The sequence below is a fragment of the Pleurodeles waltl genome, chromosome 6, assembly GCF_031143425.1.
Source record: "Pleurodeles waltl isolate 20211129_DDA chromosome 6, aPleWal1.hap1.20221129, whole genome shotgun sequence".
NCBI classification, from domain to species: Eukaryota; Metazoa; Chordata; class Amphibia; order Caudata; family Salamandridae; genus Pleurodeles; species Pleurodeles waltl.
The window spans coordinates 1,080,814,626-1,080,833,305 of record NC_090445.1 but is presented as its reverse complement, the minus strand read 5'-3'; the positions used below and the strand labels follow the sequence as shown (position 1 = coordinate 1,080,833,305).

Genomic DNA, 18,680 nt, shown 5'->3' with positions numbered 1-18,680 from the left:
TGGAGATCCCGGTCGCGGTCAAGGAGAAGATCACCCTCTTGGTCTTCATCAGGTTCTTCTGTCGGGCGTTACTCACCCACCCTTACAGATTCACCACCTGCTAGAGTCTCACCGGTGGATGATATTACCACATTCAACGAGGTGTTGCTAAGAGGGGCGCAGAAACTCAACATAGAGGTTCCAGAACCATCTACCTCCTCATCGATCATCTTTGAGACTCTACAACAGAGATCAGCGTCGAAAAAGTTGCTGCCTCTAGTGCCTGGCTTGCTGCAGCCAACCATGGACACTTTTCTGGCCCCAGCATCGCTTAAGTCTGCCCCGGCTAGGATTCTTAAGAAATACAAGGCTCCAGAACAAGACCCTTTATTCCTTAGAAAGGATCCGCCACCGGACTCGGTGATCATAGCTGCCGCCCGTAAGACCCACTCGGTGGCATCTTCATCCACGGTACCCCCGGATAAAGAGAGCAGGCATCTAGACTCTCTAAGGAGGAAGATATGCGGGACGGCGGCTTCAGCAATGAAGGTCTCCAGTGCGTCTGCGCTCCTGGGCAGGTACGATCGTTCTCTGTGGGATTCCCTCAGTAGATTTTTCAGAAAAATTGCCCAGAGAAGACAGACAAGTTTTCCAGGAGATACTACAAGAAGGATGCCTGGTATCCAACCAGGTTATCAGCGCGGCAGCGGATGGGGCGGATTTGGCCGCTCATGGGTACGCACATGGTATCTGTGCGAGGAGATCTTCCTGGCTGAGGCTCACTGGCTTGAAACAGGAAGCACAAGAACGCATCCTGAATCTCCCATTTGCCGGGAACTCTCTATTCGGTGCCCATGCAGACGAAGAGATGGCCCGCATGAAGACAGAGGTGGATACCTTGAAGGCGGTGGGCCTCGAAAGAGAGAAAGATTTCAGGAGGAGGTACAGGCCGTATGATAGACGCCCTTTCCAGCAGAGGGTTCAAACCCCTCATTGGGCGCAAAGGTCACAGCAGCGACAGGGACGACCTCTTTTTCAACGAAGAAAGACAAGGGAGCGAGGGTCAAGCAGACCTCAACAATCCACTCCAAAAGCACCCACCAAGCAATGAAATCTCGCTTCCCTCGACACTGTACACCACTCCGGTGGGGGGAAGTATTACGGCTTATCTTCACGAGTGGCACTCTATCACAAGAGACAAATGGGTGCTCAATATTGTCGAACATGGCTATTCTCTTCTTTTCAAACAGCCTCCACCACACTTGCCACCAACCAAAGACAATCCATCTCATCTCCGCTTGCTACGCAAGGAGGCTCTCGCCCTCCTAAGAAAGAATGCCATAGAAAAGGTTCCACCGGCACGAAGAGGACCGGGGGTCTACTCCTGTTACTTTCTAGTGGCAAAGAAGGGTCGAGAGGGCGTTTTCAGGCCAATCCTGGATCTACGGCTGCTGAACAAATACATAAGGAAGCAGAAGTTCAGAATGCTAGCGCTTCACCAGATTTTCCCTCAACTGCATCAGGGAGACTGGATGTGCTCCATCGACCTGCAGGATGCATATTTTCACATCCCAATAGCTCCAAAACATCGAAAATTCCTGCGCTTCCGAGTAGCGTTACAGCATTACCAGTTCAGGATTCTACCCTTTGGCCTGAAATCTGCCCCAAGAGTTTTCTCGAAATGTATGGCAGTGGTGGCGGCACATCTCCGAAGACAAAGGATATACATATATCCATACCTAGACGACTGGCTACTAAAGGCTTCTTCTCCGGAGCAGGCGAGAAGCCATCGGGACATTGTACTAGGAGTTTGCGAAGCTCTAGGTCTTCAGGTCAATCACCAGAAGTCAACCTTGACTCCAACGCAGAATCTTCACTACCTAGGAGCTATCATAAACACAGAACTACAAAAAGTGTATCCTTCGGAGGAACGACTATCCTCAATAAACAAGAAGTGCCAGGACCTGTTGAGAGCCAGCGCACCTACGGCACGTCAGGTGACATCACTACTGGGCTCTATGGCATCGTGCATTTTTATTGTCCCAAATGCCAGACTCCACATGAGACCCCTCCAAGAGGCATTGGAGACCAACTGGAGCCAGAGAACAGGTCGCTGGGAGGACACGGTGCGTCTACCGGAGGTAGCACTTCAGTCATTGAGATGGTGGATGCACAGACCTCACCTGTCAGTGGGTGCTCCGTTTCACCAGGTGCTTCCATCCGACACCCTAGTAACGGATGCATCTCTTCAGGGATGGGGGGCTCATCTGGGTCCTTTTCAAGCACAGGGTCTGTGGTCAGACAAGGAAAAGCAGTACCACATCAATCTGCTAGAACTCAGAGCGGTCCATCTCGCTCTCAAGTCCTTCATACCGCTAATTCAGGGGAAAACTCTCTTGATACAGACGGACAATACAACCACGATGTATTACTTGAACAAACAGGGGGGAACGAGGTCCCTACCCCTATCGCGAGAGTCCCAAGCGATATGGCATTGGCTCCTGGCCAGAGGAATGTCAATTACAGCAGTTCACCTGCCAGGTCAGCAGAACGTGGAAGCAGACTTTCTAAGCAGACACCTGGAGGGCGTTCACGATTGGGTCCTGCACGGCGAAGTCGCAGAATACATCTTCGCGCAATGGGGTCGGCCTCAACTGGACCTCTTCGCAGACGAAGTAAACAAGAAATGCCCAGACTTCGCATCCAGGTTCTACCGTCCGGGATCTCGAGGGAATGCCCTGTTGATCGACTGGTCAGGGACATTTCTTTACGCTTTTCCGCCGATTCCCCTCATTCCGGCAGTGATCAGCAAACTTTACAGATCCAGGACCAGAATGATTCTTATAGCGCCGCAATGGCCCCGACAGTTCTGGTACACGGATCTCCTCAACCTGTCGGAAGAACCTCACAGGAGGCTGCCGTGCAGACCGGATCTTCTGAGCAGAATGGAGGGCAGGATTCTACATCCCAACCTACCCTCTCTGAGCTTAACAGCATGGCTCCTGAATTCCTGCAGTATGGGCACCTAGGACTCTCGCAGGAGTGCATGAGCATCTTGAAAGAGTCCAAACGACCTTCCACGCGGCGTTCCTACGCTTTTAAGTGGAAGAGATTCTACATATGGTGCTGTCAGAAAGGTCATAATCCCATACGGGCGCAGGAGGATGTCATACTGTCCTATTTGCTTCATCTAGCGAAGTCCGGTCTGCAGGTATCATCTATTAAGGTACATTTGTCTGCTATTACTGCCTATCGCAAATCACCTTCTCAGGAATCCTTCTTTACAAAACCTGTAGTCAAGGATTTCTTAGAAGGTTTGAAGAAAGTTTTTCCGCCAATTCGGAGGCCTTCTCCTCCATGGGAACTGAACATAGTCCTGGCAAAACTTATGGGCCCTCCTTTCGAGCCTATCCATAAGGCCTCTTTACAACACCTTACGTGGAAGACGGCTTTTCTAGTGGCCATTACTTCGGCGAGGAGGGTCAGTGAAATCCAGGCCTTGTCTGCAAAAGAACCGTACACGGTTTTTCATGACAATAGAGTGGTTCTGCGAACTCACCCATCTTTCCTTCCGAAGGTGGTGTCAGAATTCCATATTAATCAGACCATAACTTTACCAACGTTCTTTCCAAATCCGGAGACTCCGGCAGAGAAAGCATTGCACTCATTAGACTTGAAAAGAGTGCTGAAATTTTATCTGGACAAGACAAAATCGATTAGACACTCTAACCGCTTGTTTGTAAACTATGGTCATTTAAGGACAGGAGAGGCAGCTTCTAAACGAACAATATCAAGATGGATAGTTTCTTGCATTGTTAATACTTACCAGCTAGCTAATAGACAATTGCTAGCGCGGCCTAGAGCGCATTCCACAAGGGGTAAAGCGGCTACTGCTGCTCTCCTTAACAATGTTCCGATATCTGAGATTTGTAAAGCTGCTACATGGAAGTCTGTCCATACGTTTACAAGACATTATTGTTTAGACTCAGATGCAAGAGCGGATGCCCAAGTGGGGCAGGCCTCTCTAAGAAATCTATTTGCGTAAGACATATCTATTCCTGCACTTCTATCGGACAGTCCGCTGGGTTTAGGGATGGGCTTGCTAATCTATTCAATGTTTATGACTATTGATGAGGATCCCCTGGAAGAGAAGGATAAGTTACTTACCTGTAAATCCTAGTTCTCTTCCAGGGGTATCCTCATCAAAGTCATAAACAACCCACCCTCCTCCCCGGACGCACGTGTAGTGCTTTCCTCTTATTTAGTCTCTAAGCACTAACATAACACAACAGAAATGCACTTCTGAGGTCAAAGAAGACTTTTATTGTTATTTTATTCTTCCCCAACCACAATGTTTATGAATGAATGACGAATTAGTAGCTTTCAAGTCCGCGTTAATCAAACAAAATATATCAGTTTGCAATATACACAGCAGGTTATATTTATAAGATATTGAATGCAAAGCAAAACAAATACTTCACCGTGTAGGAACTATTTACAGCTACATCTTTCTAAGGTCTGCAAGCTGATGACCCCTGTCAGCCGCGAGAAAGAGTGTCATCTACCCACACGGGATGCTGGCAGCTGGCGCCAAGCTCCAGCACGAGGTCCGGCAGATTCGAATCTGACCCTCTGCAGCCTGTTACATTCGTTACAAAGGTGTGCCCCCTCCTCTCAGACCTGGGAAACTGAGCAAGCCTTTTGGAGACTGGCCAGGTCTCCAAGACTACTCCTGTTCCCAAGCTCAAGGGAAGAGAAACTACGCCCATGTACTCTCTCTCTTATCAGGTCTAGTCTACTGTGAGAGCAAAACATCTTGGTTCTCTGGTGCAAAAACACAGCTTGGAAAAATACAGAACTCCACGTTAAAGGCAATGGGCAGCTAACCTAAATATCAAATGCAATGTCATGTTAAAGGCAATAGGCAGCTAACCTAAATATCAAATGCAATGTCTAGTGTCATGTCAAAGCCAATAGGCATCTAAGCTGAATACAAAATGCAATATTTAATATCATGTCAAAGTCAATAGGCAGCGGAGCTGAATACAAAATGTAATATATGATATCATGTCAAAGCCAATAGGCAGCTGAGCTGAATACAAAATGCAATGTATAATATCATGTCAAAGCCAATAGGCAGCGGAGCTGAATATCATGTCAAAGCCAATAGGCAGTTAAGCTGAATACAGAAAGTAATGGCTAATGCCATGTCAAAGCCAATAGGCGGCTCAACTGAACAAAACATACCATGTGCTACTGGTGAACATTGAGCAACTAATATGCGCAGTGGTGAAACACAAAGTCATTGGTCAAAACAAACTTTATCAAATGGCAGGACAGCACGTCTCCTAGAAGTGCAGGACAGACTGTGTTTTGAATCAGTTATACAAATTGTCACCGTAAAAAGAACTGACCTAACTGTGAACCAACTGTCACCTTTCCTTCACCCCTGAGGCATGGTGGGATACTGGAGGTGCTCAGGGTCTTAAAGGCACGGTGCCAAAGTTTTTATGGTTCTCCTGTGTTAACCTGCATGCAGCCTATTGGCTAAGAATGCTTCATTGTTTTTCAATGCAGTTTTTTCTCTTTTTCTCTAGAGTTTGCTGCTGCTTACTTCCCTAAGCCTAGTTTGAGGGGCTTGGGTAGATATTTATTCTCTATTGTAGCTTTATAATATTAAAAAAAAAAAAAAAAAACTTCATAGAAATAAAGCATTTTTGCCTGTTTTTAACATTATAGCCTGCATTGCTGTTTTTTTACACATGTTAATGTGTGTATTTTATATATGCTCCGGGGTCCCCGCACAAGGGCGGGAATATTCAGTGTTTATGACTTTGATGAGGATACCCCTGGAAGAGAACTAGGATTTACAGGTAAGTAACTTATCCTTTTGGCACGTTGGATTGCAGAATTGTGCTACAAGGCTATTGGGAGCTTCTACGGGTTGAGCTTCAGGGTTACCTTTTCCTTGTATTTGAAAATCAGTTGGTTTTGCTTGCAGGATTGATAGTGTGTTATGTTATGAAATGTATATGGAGATCGCTTAATATGGTTAAGAGTGCTTATCTTGAGGTTTGTGTCAGCAGGCCTATGTATTTGCATAGCTAGGGATACAAATTGGTATGTGTTTGTGGTTTGATAGACTTGGGCATCAGATAACATGCGTCATGTGTTTGATAACTGTGAAAAGGTTGGTAGATCATTGTTTGGATAGGTTGAAGATGGAGTAGTTTGAGATTTTTGTAAAGATTCTTGGATGTGGTTGTTTCAATTGAATGATTGGCTTGAGGTTGTGTTTGGATCGATTGTAAAGGACAGAAGGGCAGATGTTGTGCTGAAAAGTTGGTGTGGATTAGTGGCTTGCTGTCTAGAGCAGAGGAAACATTGACGAGTGATACTGTTAGGTTAATTTGAGGGCTTAGTTGGCTCATGATGTGGTTAGTAGATGGCTTGGCATGACTTGAATTTTTTATTTTTTTTCCAGTCGGAGTCCATGGTTCTGGATACATCCGAGAGCGTTAATAATGGGAATCCTTCCCCTCTTGAAGCATTGCTGGCTGGAGCTGAAGGATTTCCTCCCATGCTGGACATTCCTCCAGATGCAGATGATGAAACCATGGTTGAACTGGCTATCGCTCTCAGCCTGCAACAGGACCAGCAAGGTAAGGTATCGTAGACAACACTTTGCTTGCAGGTGGAGATATTGTAGCCCACTAGTCTGCAGCAGCTGGAAAAAAGTAATATGAGCACTACTGTATTATTATTGAGTATTTTTATTGCTCTCACCACAATCGGAATAGTCTCACAGGACTCAAATATTAAAACCTAACTATGCGTCTTTTTCCATTGTGTTGATGTTTGGTGGGTGGTAAGCTGAGTTGTGCCAGCTGGGATTTGAACCTTTAATCTGCACATCTTTGGTCAGATAATCACCTCACTGAATTTTCCCTACCAAAATTAAATTCTAGTAGATCATACTTAATCTCTAGCTTTATTCTTTGTTACCAAAATTCATAGTACTGTGTGTGAATCTTGACTGTTTGATTAACCTTTTTTTTTTTTGTTTTTTTTTTTGCAATGGTTACTACTTTGCATAAATTCCTCATGTAATAGTACCACTGTGCTATCCTATTGGATCTGGTAAATTTCGCGTAATTCATCCTTACTATGCTAGGCACACATGCTTCACCATCAAAATTATCTGCAGGTTGCAAAAACCACAGTGGCTACATTGCTGATGCCAGCCCCTTTTCTCTATGTACCCGAGACAGAACGTGGTGTCTCAAAAATTATCAAGCTTTGACGCATTTTCGGCAACAGGTAGATATCTTATGTTAGTGGGTATGTGTTCTTGCTATATTTTTTTTGATAAGTGCCTTTTTTGCAGTGAGCAAGATTAGGTAAATTTCACATACAATTCAGATGGAGTGACTTATCAGCAAGGTCGTCACCACTCACAAAAGGAATGTTTCTGCTGTTTCACTGGCCTACGACAGTAATATCTGTTCCTTTTATTTTGCACGCCACAGATGCCGGTTCCAGATCTCCCTAAGATATCTCGAAATTTATCAATGCAGATGTGAAAACTTTCATGTTGATCCTTCCTTTCATCATATTACCTCCTAAACCATCTGACTTTTTCGTCTTAATATAAGAGGCAAAATGCGGGTCTCAGATCTGCATGCTGTGGGTATGTGGGAAATTGACCTATACCAGAATGCAGGTTTCCGCCATTTGTTTTCCATATGCACCCCATAGCTATTAAAAGGACAAAAATAAAGTTATTTATGGCCATAGAATAGTATGAAAAACAGTTAAAATCTAGGTCTTATTTGTAGGAAGGTCCTCTTTCTGGCATGGTTACCACGACTTTTTGCCCAATGTCAGTGTGTTCATCTTGTACCTGGGAACCTGCTAATCAGGACCCCAGTGATTGTGCTCTTTCTCCTCTAAATTTGGTTGCTTTGGTGGTACTTATACCCCACAATTGGCATATTGGTGTACCCCTGTAAGTCCCTAGTAGATGGTACTTAGGTACCCAGGGAATTGGCACACGAGGGGTCCCCCATGGGCTGCACCATGCATTATGCCACCCATGGGAGCCATATAGTCACTATGGGTCACTACACCAGGTCACTGTAAGTCACCCCTTTGTTAGGCCCTTTTCAGCCCAAAGGGTAGAGTGCAGGTCCCTGTGTGTGTGGGCACCCCTGCATGAGCAGAGGTGCCCACACGAACTCCAGTTCCAATTCCCTGGACTTCGTAAGTGCCGGGAAGCCATTTTAGCTATGTTCTGGCCTGTGGTCCAGCAACATAATGATAACACCAAACCTGGACATGTTTGGTATCAAACATGTCTGAGTCAGACCTAAATACTGATTCCAGTATTGATGGCATGATTCCATGCACTGTGGGAGTTCCTTAGAGGATCCCCCAGTTTTGCTTCGACCAGTCTTCACTGGTTCTTCACTGCACCACAGATAACTTAGTGATGCTAGCCACCTCATCTAATTCTATCCCCCATTGTCCGACCTTACAGGGAATTAGTGTACCTTGATGCCATGGTAACAAATGTTTGACCCTAGCAATTGTTTACTTGCAGTGCCTCTTTCCTTTTAGCCACTCTGTGACACCACTGTTTTTTGGTGCTGCAAACTTGCCAGGACACAATAACACTGCTCTCTCAATTTAATTTTTAAGGTAGGTGTATAAATACTTTTTGAGTTTTAAGCTACCCCTCGCCTCTGAAGAGACTTGTCTGCTAAAATTACTAGCTCTTTATAACCAGTGTGCAAGGTTAATTCCACCCCCAAAAAGCAAAAGGGTTTATACCTTGAAGAGACTGTTGCAAGCACGTCTTTGACGGATCCTAATCAGGCAGGTCTTTGGTGGCTGTGGTCAAAGCACAGCCCCACTGCCTGCAGTATGTACCTAGATGAATCGTAAGGCCGAAAGGGACCGCAAGTCATAGCTTTACATCACAAAGTATCCGAAGACTATAAGGTGTGTGCCCGGTCAAGGTCAAAAGTCCTTGAATAAGTCTGAAAGGAAACATAAGAATTCAAAGCAGGACTCTGCACCTTCTAACCACTGTTGAACTCCAGAGACGATGTGAGGGTGTAAATGTACCTCTCAGTTTTACTCGCAAACATGATCTCCTTTGCAGCCAATTCTGAGCCTTGTCCCAGTGCAACTCAAATTTACAGGCTGTTCAGGACTTCAAAGGAGATGAATTCTGGAAAGCCATACCCTCTATTTTTGGCATTCTGCCAGCTTCTTGTGTTGCACGTTAGGGCCTCAAGAAATCACAAGGACCTTCAAGTTTGGATTTGCTAGTGGGCCCTCCCTCTGTCCAGGTTGGACCCTCTGACCCCGCTTTGGTTGTGCACCAGCTCTGGTGCTGACTTTTGTTCCAACGCCAATACCTATGCCAGACCCTCGAGTATCAACGCTGGTGGTTGAGTCACATCCGATAGTAATTTTAGACTGAGACAAACTTATCTTGACCTCGAGGCAGTGCCACAATTCCCACCCCGCCCCCAAGACATCATCCTTGCTGTTCTCAAATGTATCCTGCCACATTGCCTCTGCCTCCTGTTTGGACACAGATTCATCACCAATATTTGGGTGAACATAAATAAAGCAAAGGCAGTAATGGAAACCTAGAAGCACTTCCCATATGTGCCCAATAGTCAACCAAAGACAAGTGTGGTGGTGCTAAGTGGTCAATGAAGTCCTACTGCTTAAAGACAACTCTGTATGTATCACAAAACATACACAGCATGTAAATATATATTTGAAGCCCACAGCACTCACCAAATGTATGTAAATAGTAATCGTATGTTGTCGAACAATCGATGCTCAATGTATTTTATCTCTAAATAAATGTATTTTTCCAAAATAAATTCACTTGGATAACAATTTCGTAATTTAGTTGTATAAATAGTCCTCCTTGATGTCATTTATATTTCCATTCAATCAAGTCCAAGAAGTAATAGTTCGTAGTCAATTTTTGTAATAGCAACCACACGTATTTATTCTTTACAATGGCAGCCAACACTTGTTTCGTCACACAGTGACTTTTTCAAGGCAGAGAGATCAGAATCAAATTGTCTAAGTAAAACATTTTTTTATTTTTATAGCAGGTTAGATAAATATATCTTCACAAATCTTGCAGTAGTAAGAAATGCAGGTTTTTTGGTTTACAGAGACCATCTGGGAGAGGTGGAGATCTGAGGCATCTGGCCTCAGGCAGAGACTCTTCTTCACATCAACCTACTCGAGCTGCAGGCCATCCGCTTGGCATTGAAAATGTTCCTACCTTCCACCAAAGAGAAACTGGTATTGTTGCTCACAGGCAACGCCACCACCATAGGGTGCAGTAACAAGCAGGGTGTGGTGGGGTCGTGGACCTTGTACCAGGCGGCACTACTCCTCTGGAGGTGGCTGGATCACCATGGGATTTTCTTGATTTCACACTATCTGGTGGGATTTTTGAACACCAGGGTGGACAAGCTCAGCTGCCGATGCCTAGCTGAGGCTGAACGGCATCTGCAGTGGGAGGTGTACAGGGTATCCTCCGTGAAGGGGGAGAACGTTGACTCTATCAATTTGCCGAGGACGTGCAATGTTAGCATTTTTGTGTGTTGGAGTTACCAAGATTCCTATTTCTCGGATACGCATTCTGCCTAGAGTGGAGCTAAAGAGTATTGTACCCCTTTCTGCCACTAACTCTTGTGCCCTGTGTCCCCTATGAATAGGAACAGCAGAGCCCAAATTTTCCTGTGGGTTCGGATTAGGCAAGGAGAGAGTGATATCCGAAACTCCTGGGCATAGGCAGCTGTCCTCTGATTAGGCTGTTGCTTTGGGATGATCTTCTGTCGTACCAGGAGGGCAGGTTCCTGCACCTGAGCCTGCTCAATTCTTATCTCCATGTTTGGAGATTAAGGCCCTAATTAGGTCATTGGCGGTAAAAAAAAACACCTATAGCCGTAGTGACGGACGCCAAAAGACCATCACCGCGGCTACCATCCGTCCACCATACTATGACCATTGCTGGACTTCAGCCACAAGGAGGACTGAAATCCGGCAGTGATCATAGTGGTGGATGGTGGTAAGGTGGCGCTGCTAGACTGCTGCCAGCCGTATCATAACCTGTTATACGGCCTAGCGGTGTTCTGCTGGCGGCAGCAGCTCCCCCTCCCATTCCCTGCCGGAAGACCACCTGGAAGAAGGTAAGTTGGGCTTCCGACGGGAATAGGGGATGTTGTGTGTGGGGTTATGTGCATGAATGTGTGAGTGTGTCCGTAAATGTGTGTGTGTGCGTGTAGTGTTTGTGTGCGTGTATGCCTGTGTGTGGGTGCGTGTAAAAATGGTAATGGGAGTGTGTCTGTATGGCAGTGTGAATGTGTGTACGAATGTGTGCGAGCATGACGATGTATGCGTGTATGCCAGTGTAAGTGAGTGTATGCGTGGTGTGTCTCTACGGGTGTGTGCATGTATTGGGGGGTGAGGGGTTTGGAAGGGGGAGTAGTGTGGTTGGAGTGGGGTGTCTGGGGCGTGTCGGGGGGGGGACAGGTGGTGGGGTGGTTGAGCTGCCTTCGCAGTCACCGGTAGGGCCTACCACTGGTGACAGGGACGTCACACACACAACGCCATGAAAACCATGGTGGTAGGGTGGCTCAAAATGCAGCCGGCGGTACTATAGTGGTCGCTGGACTGGAGATTGACTTCTCCGGCCCGGCGGCTGCTACCGCCATGGCGGTCTGAGTGGAGAAGTGGTGGATTGGGTGCAGTCAACCTGCCATTCTCATAATGTGGCGGTATGTATCGCCAGCCTGTTAGCTGTACTGCCGCCACATTACCGCTCACTGCTGGGGTCATAAAGACCCACATAGCGTGGTGACGGTTGACTGCATTCAACCTCCCTCCTGAAGTTTTTGATGTCATTTTGGCAGCCAGGCTTCCTTCTACTAACTCAATATAGGCCTGCTATTAGGACAGATGTGTGGCTTGATACTGTACTAAGCAGATTGACCCATTTCAAGCCAACCTATCTGGCATATTTCTTTTTTGTGTTGTCTCTAGCCTAGCAAGTACTTGTTTTGAGCATAGTTAAACATTGTTAGCTCTTTTAAAGTTACCTTATTAGCCATCTTTATTTAAATCACCTGTTGTGTTTTTAACTTTTTGAAAGAGTTGCCCCATATGTTTCTGCCTACACCTTTCATCATGCCTCAGAGGAACCTGTACATAGTCCTCACCTTCCTTATGTGTCTTCCCTTTGAACCACTGCACAACTGTCCATTGTGAATTCTCACTCTGAAGGTTTTCCTCATCGTCATAACATTGACAAGACTTGTGACATGTACAAACCCACTGTACTTGTAGGCTGATATTGAGGACCCGAGCCTCCTTCCTCCCAAAAGATGCAACTCCTCTTGACGTTGGGCAAATCCTCACCATTTCTGCCATTCTTCTTTTCATTCCACCCCTCAGAGGAGAGACTCTATCGGCTGGATCTTAAGAGCCATCTGCTTCTACATTATTTTTACACGGAGGGGACCTCTTTTGTGCAATGAGCTCTTTGTTGCTACACACAGGGGGCAGCACAGCAAAAGATTTCCCCAAATGAAAAAGGTGCAGTTGCTCAAATGCAACAGCTTTTCCCCTTGTGTAATTGAGCAGTATCCCCAAGAGTGTGAAGAGTGTGCTTGGCACCTTTGGATTGTTGCAAATTTCCAGAGGGGATGTAAACCTTTGTGAATTCCCAAAATTTGTAACCCTCCAGGAGTGACTGTATTCACACCCTAGTCCATTGAATGCTATGATCCATGACACTGTGCCAAGTTGGTGTGTCCCTACCTCCTTGGATAAGATGTGGGTGGTGTTAGTAGCTGCATTAGTGGTGGTGTTGAATTTCCTTGCAATGATTCATTTTTCTTTAATATAACAGGAAGTAGCAGCAGTGCCCTTGGACTTCAGAGCCTTGGATTATCTGGTCAAGCCCCCAGCTCTTCTTCTTTGGATGCAGGAACACTATCTGATACCACAGCATCAGGTAACTGGTTTTGGTCAAGAGGTCTTTTTGTATTTCTATTTTTTTGTAATGCGATTTGCTGCGTCGATTGACATTCTATGCATATCCCAGCTTCAAGAGGGTTGATGCAGAAAGCGTAACTTGGTGTACTCCTAAAGTGTAACTTGGTTTCTTCTATGTATCTAATTTCAGATCTTTGTTCAACATATGTGTACTTTCTGACTTAACCATGATTAGAAGTATCTGGTTAAACAGATGAAAAGATGGATTCCAAGGGAATAGGACACTCTTAGTTGTGCACTGTAAGGTATCACCTTCAACATGGACTTACTGCAACTACAGTTTTGTGCTCTGACACTTGTCACAACATATTCTATAACCTGGAAGGTAGTCACTTTCATCACATAGTGTGCATGTATCCCTGTTGTTTACGCTCTGGTTTGTGGCATGATGCTTGTTAAAAGCATCATGCCACAAATCATGGCACAATGAGTTGCTAACTGGACACTGTAGATAGTGTCTGGTATGAACTTCGTAGTAGATGTGGGTCTGGGACTACACTGAACCTCCTAATGATGGAATAGAATAGCAAACTAATATCTCGGAGAAGCAACGGATGTAAGTAGACTTATGGTACCAGCTATAAATATAGGGTAATACTGCCAAAGAAGTAACAAGACTTGACCAGATCAAAGCAAAGGTGTCGTAGTATTGTTAAAATGCCAGAAAGCTGCTTTGCGGGTGTTTTTAACGGTACATTTTTTCGCTTAGTTTCTTTCTTCATAGTCTGAGTGCTTGACTTCCTGGGAAGGTGATTGGTAGCCTTCTTTAAACAGGATGTTTTCCATCATAGGAAATCATCATTGAAGTATAAAAAAAAGTCAGCTCCCTTACTGATGGAACAATAGAAGGATAGTTTAATGATTAGTATCCTACAATCCTGCGAAAAGGAACTGAGGATGATTTGTGGATTGACGAGGGGAGGAGGTGGGCAAGTCCGGACTGAGACTCCAGGGTTGATCTGCCATTACCTGTCGATTTCCTGCACTGTTACCTTTTTATGAGTGGTCTGGACCCTTCTGTGAATTAGCAGATATGTGATGCATTGCGCAATACCTTAACTCAATAGAGGACAACAGGAACTGTACACATCTGGAGTTGCAGGATACCCTTTGATCTATCTGTCTTGCAGTCTAGGGTGAGGAAGAAAGCAGGTGCCTCTATTAGAATGTTTGGCAGACCTGTAGTTAATTGGTGAAAAAGGAGGCAGGAGTAGACTGTATTGCGTAGATAGAGGTGTGACACAGCACTAGGCCTGGTGGGGGAAGTAAGCACCTGCCATGCTGGACCTGAGGCCTTTTGACACTAGTTTGGTGGGGCAGATAAGGGGACCCAGCAACACTGCATGACACTAACAGGTGCCCAAAATAGCTTTTCGAATAGGGGCAGGCCTCACGATCACTGAAACACCAGGGGCAGAGCCACTCACAAATCAAGCAATGAATGTGTAATTTGAGAATTGGCCCACATGACCTTTGGATGGGGGTAGAGATGACGAAGTGGGGTTCTGCCCACATCCAACTGCTACTCACCCCTACAAGGTCTTTCACTCCCTCCCCACATTCCCTTGGAAGCCTCAACACATGATATACCCTCTTGGGAGTGTGGCCTGGAGATGTGAGGGCCATGTTAAAGCAGTGGTAAAAAGAAATACCAAAGCATTCTCCCTCTGTGCTTGCTCCCTGATACCAGTGGCCTGTACTGGTGTATGTTGCCTGTCAGAAAGATCCAAGTGGCCCCGGCAATTATGGACAGAGACGTACATTGTTGCTAGCCAAGGTCACTACTCTGGTGGCAGTGAAGAAGTAGCCTGTGTGGCCGGAGTAAGTTTGGAAGCCTAACCTACATTGTGGGACTGCTAGCAGGAGTGGAAGGCTGCACAGCATATACAGTGTTTAGAGTCAGACATTGAATTGGTGAAGGTTTGTCACAGGTCCTGAAGACTTATACTGTATCTGGTGAGCTGGGTGTTTGGACATACTGTACACTGCACTTGTATGGTTCAGAAAGCTCAGACCTGGGAGAATGAAGGGCCTAGCATAGTCAGTCTTAGGTAGTTCATGGAGCTGTATGGCGGCTCCTACATTGGAGGAGATATGGTTTCTCTTTGTTGGATAATCTCTTGTCCTCTAAACATGGCAGCGGACAAGGGGAGTCTGACTCTTAACCAGAAAATTTGACTAATGTGCTAAGCAGTCCCAGGCTGCTGATCACCAGGCTAATAGTCCTCTAACCACCCAATAAGCTTAATATGCAACTTCTTCCACTGATGTTATTTTACATTACATTAAGAACACAAGAGCAACGTTGGTAAGATGATTTTTAGCAGTGTGGTTGACTGTCATTGAGGTTGGATGGTCATTAGTCTGATCTGGCAGATAACTTTCGTAACTTTGTGCTGCAGCTAAGAGCATGGAGGAACTCATAGGAGATGCAGAAAGCGCTGGGCATGCCACAACAGTCTAGATATAGTTTGAATTCCTGTAGGCGTCAAGGCAAAATATCCTGAAAAAATTATTTGAGGACTGGCTGCGCATGCTGCTAAATGATGAGGAAATTCCCTCATTCTTAACAATAGCCCATTAAGCACTGACTCAGCACACCCTCCATGAACCCTACCATGATAAATTATTGCTAAATTCCTCTGCTAAAGGGATAGAGGTGAGTCCTCATGAAGGCACACAAATGAATGTGTAGTGTTTGAGGCCTCACGTAATGCTTTTCACTATTAAGACCGAACATGCACAAAAACAGCAAAATCGGAGGACAAATTCAATAAAGCAAACATGAGTGATAGATTAGGACTACATGTTACTTTTCCCAGCGATTCTGAAGGTGATGAATAGCGCAAACTTTTTATTAGGTCGAGCCTGGACAGCGCTTGCGCTGTAGCTAGCGACCTGTTGTAGACAGTTTGTGAGGTTCAGCTCTACCCAGTCATTGTGATTTGTGTATGCCAGTGTCCTCTAAAACCCTTGCTTGCTACTGGGTAATGTTAATCTGTCCCACCTTTCTTCTTTTTCGTCTCCTACCAGGAGATCGGACCAACTAATATCTAAATACACTGCTCACCATTTTAAGATGTGTTCAGCGGCTACTTTGATCTTTCATCTGGAGCACTGGAGAGGAGTGCTCATCTTTCCGAGCTCTGCTGTAAACAGGGTTTCAAATCTTATCTGGTCACATTTGCTATGTTTTCCAAGACTTTCCTCCCTTTTCCATGCTGCCTTACTTGTTTGTTTGCATAGCGGGCACAATTATTGTTTTACATTGGAGGCTGTGAGCCTTTTAAACAACGTGCCTGCTTTCATTTACACTATCACGGGTTGTTTTCTGCTCATGGCAGCCTGCTCTCCCTGTGTCCTCATTTTATTAGTGTATTACATGCAATTGTCCATCCTTTGTTTCTCTCGTTCCCTCCCATGATGTTTTCAGTTTCAGTTCCTTTTGGTCGTCACGCAGGAGGAGGCAATGCCTTGAGGGGTGGGGGGTCATGCAGGAGCCGGGCTTCACACTGCTCTTCAGTGCATCAGCTTGTTCACTATAGGGGCCGTGTTTGTTTTGTTGGCCATCCTCTCTCCTGATCATTAGTACAGCCATTTGCCGTGCCATCACTTAATCTCCCTGTGCCGTCCCCCATGACACCCTGGCACAACACTGCTTGCCCACCCCCAGTACCTCTCTGAGGTCTCTGCTTGTTTATTTTAAATTTAATATAAATTACCACTTCATTTGCACTGATGTCACTTAATCTCCCTGTGCTGTCTTGTCTCTCCGTCCATCCCTTCACCCTTCCTACAACCCTGCTTGCCTGCGCCCATCCGAGGTCTCTGCTTGATTTTTCTTTTAACATAAATTACTGCATCTGATAGAGACTTCTAGCTGGAGATTCCTTACCTTAGAATTCCCTGGCGTCAGCTTGGAATCCGGAACTTTTGCTGAGCAATACCCTTCCGCACGCCGTTGGGAGGAGTCATTCAGATCCGTGTGGCGTTGTAGGAGCCATTTGTGACGTCACAGTCGCCTACAAAGGCACCACCCAGGGTCTTCTGTGCCGGTTAGTACAGATCCAGAATCGAGCTACCCTCTTTCTTTTTTTGACAGGGCTTTTTTCACCTTTTTGTCGAAGATTTTTTGCTAGTCTGAGTAGGAAGCCATCTAGGAAGACTGGGCACAAGCCATGCGGCGCCTGCCGCCGTGCCGGTGACTGACCCCCATCAGGTATGTCTCTGGTGTCTGGCTCTGAAAGCTTTGTGGGAGTGGTCCATGAAGCTCATGGTGGCCGGCAGTCAACTTCGGTCGGTGTGACTCCTCAGAGGTCCCGGTTGAGGAGGTGTTCACGGGGCTGCTCCAAGAGCCCCAAGTCCTCTTCATCTCACTCAAGATCCTCTGGACACTAGGGGAAGAGGCACAAAAAGAAGTCCAAATGGACTTTGACTTCACCTCACCCGTCAGCTGACAAGGTGAATCTGGAACTCCGATGTTCTGAGCACGGGTCTGTGGAGCCGATGCCAGGGCTGACTTATAGCCTCCCCTTTTTGTGCAAGCTGGAGCAACCCCCGCTCAACTCAAGGAGTTTTATGAAGCTATGCGCCTCTTATTTGAGCGGGCTTCCCCTGCTGGTGCATCTTCGGGCCCTGCGTGGGGTCGGCAGAGGCCTCATCAGGTTCCATGCCAGTGGCTTCAGTGTCAGCGCTGATGGGGTCTCTTGGATCCGATATCGGATCCAGAATGGTGCTGATTCCACAATGTCTGCCTCCTCTGCCGTCGTTCCCGATGTCAACGCACCCTACTCCACCGCCCCCCCACCAGTGGTGCAAGACCCATTGTCATTCTTAACACTAACTCCGGCGCCGACGGCTGCATCAGGGGCCAGGTCATTGCGTTAGTCTTATTAGGATTAACCAGGCATAGTTGAGAAATGGGAGGTGGTCTCAGGACTCCTATAAGTAGGTGTAGGAAGTTGGCTCTGTACACACTATTTCAAAGTAAGATAGTGATAGTAAGTTGTGTGCACAGAGTCCAAGGGTTCCCCTTAGAGGTAAGATAGTGGCAAAATTAGATAATTCTAATGCTCTATTTTGTGGTAGTGTGGTCAAGCAGGAGGCTTATCAGAGGGTAGTGTTAAATATTTGTTGTACACCCAGAGGCAATAAATGAGGAACACGCACTCAGACTTACTCCAGGCCAATAGGTTTTTAGATAGAAAGAATATATTTTCTTAGTTTGTTTTAAGAACCACAAGTTCAAGATTTGAAGTAAATATATAAAATGCAAGGTACTCCACACAGGTAAGTTAGGAACTTTGAATTAGAGCAATAACATATACAGTTTTTGTTAAAATTGCAATAAGCTATTTTAAAAATGGACACAATGCAAAAATCAAAAGTCCCTGGGATGGGGTGGGGGGGAAATTGTGTAAGTAAAGGTTAGTCAGGTAAGTAAAGCGCTTACAAGTCTTAGTTCCTGGGCATAGGCAGCTTACCGGTGGGGGTTCAGGGCAACCCCAGTGTTACCACACCAGCAGGTCAGGTGCAGAGGTCAAAGAAGTGCCCAAAACACACACAGGTACCTATGGAGAACAGGGGTGCTCTGGTTCCAG

The 18,680-nt window shown here is 45.9% G+C and overlaps 1 protein-coding gene across 17 annotated transcripts in view; it reads left to right on the top strand.

The window, feature by feature from the left end:
- UBR4 (ubiquitin protein ligase E3 component n-recognin 4) overlaps nucleotides 1–18,680 on the top strand; it is a 1,862,787-nt gene that overhangs the window by 1,226,039 nt on the left and 618,068 nt on the right. For all 17 annotated transcript variants that reach the window (XM_069240131.1, XM_069240143.1, XM_069240141.1 and 14 more), the window contains 2 exons: nucleotides 6,464–6,641; nucleotides 12,935–13,039. In XM_069240131.1, coding sequence (XP_069096232.1) covers nucleotides 6,464–6,641; nucleotides 12,935–13,039 — 283 coding nt within the window. The remainder of the gene's footprint in view (nucleotides 1–6,463; nucleotides 6,642–12,934; nucleotides 13,040–18,680) is intronic.